At 39.3% G+C, this 4,135-nt stretch overlaps 1 protein-coding gene across 1 annotated transcript; it reads right to left on the reverse strand.

Annotated features, from left to right (window-relative positions):
• Window positions 1-448: 448 nt before the first annotated feature.
• LOC104460753 (thyrotropin subunit beta-like) lies at window positions 449-1,577 on the reverse strand. The gene is given in 3 exon segments (XM_010082026.1): window positions 449-691; window positions 1,417-1,481; window positions 1,484-1,577. Coding segments are annotated over 3 exon segments (402 nt in total).
• Between the last annotated feature and the right edge of the window lie 2,558 nt (window positions 1,578-4,135).

Raw genomic sequence — 4,135 nt, forward strand, 5'->3', positions numbered from 1 at the left:
TCTAAGGTCCTCAAAAACACTAATATTACATATATGGAAAAATACCATTGCTCATATGAAGGCTGTAAGTATATGTCAAAATCTAAATCTAATTAAAATGTTCAATACTAAGAGTATGTGTTGTCTTTTTTTAAACTGTGAAACATATCACATTTTGTCTCTGAGCATCTCTTCACAAAATACCTGGGATTTATGAGCAGAGGCTTATACATACATATAAGTTGTTTCTCATTCTTCCCTGAAGTAAATGACAGGTGGGTTCTGAATACAAACCTGCAGTCCTGTGATTGTGCTTTTTTGCGTGTCACAGAATATCCAGTTAATTGAAGCAACTACTGATACATCTTTAAAATAAAACTTTGTGCATGCAAATTTGCAAACCTGTTATGAACTTCTATTTATATTTAGTTGTGAGCAGAGTACCTCTTGACCATATTCTGTCAGAAGTTTACATGTTACAGATCTTCTGTGGTTTAATGCAATAGTTTGTCCTGACTTTCTTATGCACACAGTCATTATAATCAGTGTTACATTTACCACACTTGCAGCTCACAGCCACAGGGTAGGAATAATAAGGGATGGTGTGATGAGGACAGCCCGGAATCAGTGCTGTTTGATACAACATCTCTTTATATGTGCACACATTCTGGGACAGAGCACTTTTGAGTAGCAGCTTCTTGCCATTGCTGTCCTACAAAGAAAAAATAAATGCACTATTTCACTGAAGCACAGATGAGTGTCAGAAGACTTCCTTTGACGTTTTGTCAAATGTGCAGAAAGCAACTGACTGTGATATTTTCAGCATACTTCTGTTCAGATCTATAGTTTTGAATCTGCGTATGACTTGGGCCCTCCGCCCCTGTAAATGTGTTCACCTTGCTGTTATGGTTTTAGCTGATCCGCTTGGTGCAGAGTGTTAATGGAGCTTTGTAATCTGTATTGGCCACCAACTGACCAAGGTGGAACTTAAAACACTGCATTGAACAGGGAAGCTCCAGCACAGCGTTTGGCATGCCTACATGTGAGATGTTCTTCACAGCCAGCTGTCAGAGCAGCAGTGGGAGAAGAAGTTACCCAAGTATTTTACATTAAATCAGTGACTACATATAATCTGCTTCTCACCTGTTCCATCCTGACCCCACAAGCTGACTACAGAGGCACCGCAGTGACACCAGCAGTCAGTTCTCTGCTATGCCACTGACATTAAAAGCTCCGTAGTTCCGGAGGCCTGGCATTTCTCATCCATACCTTTGCAAAAAGCTAACTTGAAGACATGGTGATAGCGTGATTTTTCTGTCTGTGACAGACACTATTAGAATTGGATCATTTACACACAATTTTCCAGTGAGAATAGACACTTGTTTTGCAGTGATGGCTGTTATAGAAACAACGGCCTAAAAGAGAAACATCTTGTACCTGAGTCATGCAAAATGCAGTGCAGATGGTGGTGTTGATGGCCAGGCAGTAGGCACATTCCCTTTCTCCACATGGATTATGTACTCAGAAGTAGCACAAAGTGACGCTGCTTGACCAAAAGCCAGGCCAAAGAGGAGAGACATTACAAAGAAGGGGCTCATGCTAGATGGGGGAAAAAAAAACCCAAACAAACAAGGTAAATCCTGATGAAAATTAGATGTACCTTCCAGCCCTTTTCTCAGGATTTGACAAGAACAGTTATGATAGAACTAATCTTAACTTTTTTAGCTACAGCCTGACAAATTCTTTCCAATCTCAGACCTGTAATTGAAATAGTACTAACCACAAAACAGAAAAGAAGGGTGAACTGGCCATTAACAATATATAACAAATTCATGTTTTCCCCACTAAAGCATTATTACATGGAACTTTTCACTACTGATAAAAAGCTGACACAGAAAAATAGCAGGAGCTAAAGGACTTGAAAATGTGACATATGCGAGAGAATATGAGCTCTAAAATTAACCAAAGATACTAAAATAATCCCAGTGGTTTAAAAATAATTTTTAAAATAAAGAATCTTAGAAAATGTTCAAGAGAGAAAAAGAAACAGTTGTGCCTAACAGGCATACCACTGTATTTTTCACTTCCAGTTGGCTTAGAGGCATGATGAAGTAGGAACACTGCCAAGAGTTAAATAATAGATTCAAGCAATTTACAATAAAACATCAGCAATAAGTTCAAATCAATTGAATCCCCACTTTATCTGTCTGTTGTGCTGACCTCATTTCTTTGATCCCTAAAACAAAGTTTTGATTAGCTCCGAGACAACTCCAGGGTCTACTCTATAGCCTCTAAACTACAAACTTCAAATGACAGTGTCTACAAACATAAGGACATCACCCTCTAGTCTCTTCCAGCTGTCAGTTTCCCGTAGCAAAAGCCATTCATTACAGTCTGGTTTACCCTGTAGCTGCAAGTCTGGAAAGACCAACCTCTTGTCAGCTGAATTCTTCCCTCTTACAGGAACCTGGTTCTGCCTTGAGCTGGGGGAGGCAGTGACCCAGCACAAGCTCTCTGTGTGCTTAATACTCTCCAGGCTAATTCCAGGCTGATCTTACTGTTTATGTAATTGCATCTGAATTGCTGCTTTCTTATTGCAAAGTCATCTATTGAAAATTCATACTGAACCACAAAGCAAATGTGATAGGAACAAATGTGTCCATAATATCCTAACCTGGAAACTGGAGCTGGGAATCTAATTATTTTAACAGCCATTCTCTTCTCAGGCTTTTAAACTAACCACTGCTTTAAAAAACTTATTATTGATGAATATCAGTGCACAGGACAGCAACATCATGACAGGAAGGCTAGCATGGAAATGGAGTCATCCGGAATCACATATGACTAATTCTATACCTATGTTTTGCGGAAGTTTAATGAAGTCTGGGTCACTCAGTTTGCCTGTTACCAGGCAGGCACAGCTGAGATGCATGGCTATACACCAAAAGTAACAAATCCCAAATCAGAGCAATTACTCTGCAGGGTAGTTAGGTACAGCCTGACCTACCTACTCAAACAAAACACACTGAGAAGTTACCTGGCCTTGAATCTACTGAGCAAATACTGAAGTAACAAGCAATTCACTCTGAAATATTAATTGATAGGGGAAAAACTTTTAAGAAACCACTCCTTGGAGCACAGCGACAAGTAAAATATTGCACCAACACCATTGAAACCGAGATGTCCACAGATGAGGGAAAAACACCCGTGTTTTGGGCTTTGTGGAACACCTGGGCGGAGCAAACGTAAGAAGAGGTTGAGTGAGCATGCACGTCTCATCTCGCACTGATTCAGCACAAAGCTGCTGTCCTCTGCTGCCACAACAGCATTTGGCCAGCCTTCCCACTGTGCTCACTGACTGCAGCTCTGTTAACATCTGTCCTGTCAATTAATCCCCTAGCTGCCATTTGGACTGTGATCTGGTGTTTGTCTTATACGGGTCAACCACATTCTTGATTTACATAGCCGTAAGAAATACGATAAAGCTGAGTTTGAGTTGGTAAACACGGTCACTTTGGGCTGTTTGAGGAGTGATCCAGTCGGTCCCGATTGGTGTTTAGCTAATTCCTGAATAATATTGCCTCCTTTTCCTGTGGTTTTGGAGAGCTGCACACAGCTTTGTGTCCTGCACTAATTCTCCAAGGTTTTTTTTTTAATAACATGATAGAGTTCTTGTTCTACTAAGACTAGCGAAATGCTTTCTGTTTTCATGGAGTCTTTCATTATGCATTAATTTCAACCATATAACTTCTCAGGAATTAAATATAACTCTGTCTGGCTTAAGGATATGAGCAGAGCATTAATTGTACTCTCAGTAACATCTGTCCATCTCCACTTAGCAACAGAAGTGTAACTCTGTTATTTTGCTACTACTCCAATATATTATTTAACCCTATATTTTTCTGACATATTTTAAATGCAGTTAAGCATACAGGCTATATAAGTATACACATACATATAAGTATACACATACATACACCCATATGTAGATGCATGTGTGTGTATAGATACACATATATACACATTTATGCTACGTATATATGTATGGGTTTGGTAACAATTCATTAAAATAAATTCTGGGGAAGACAGAAAGTGCCCAAAATAAGAATGAAAGATGTCATTCCTCAAGCAAGAATATTGCATGTGACCCTTACGT

Source organism: Pterocles gutturalis, unplaced genomic scaffold (assembly GCF_000699245.1).
Source record: "Pterocles gutturalis isolate BGI_N339 unplaced genomic scaffold, ASM69924v1 scaffold10324, whole genome shotgun sequence".
NCBI lineage: Eukaryota > Metazoa > Chordata > Aves > Pterocliformes > Pteroclidae > Pterocles > Pterocles gutturalis.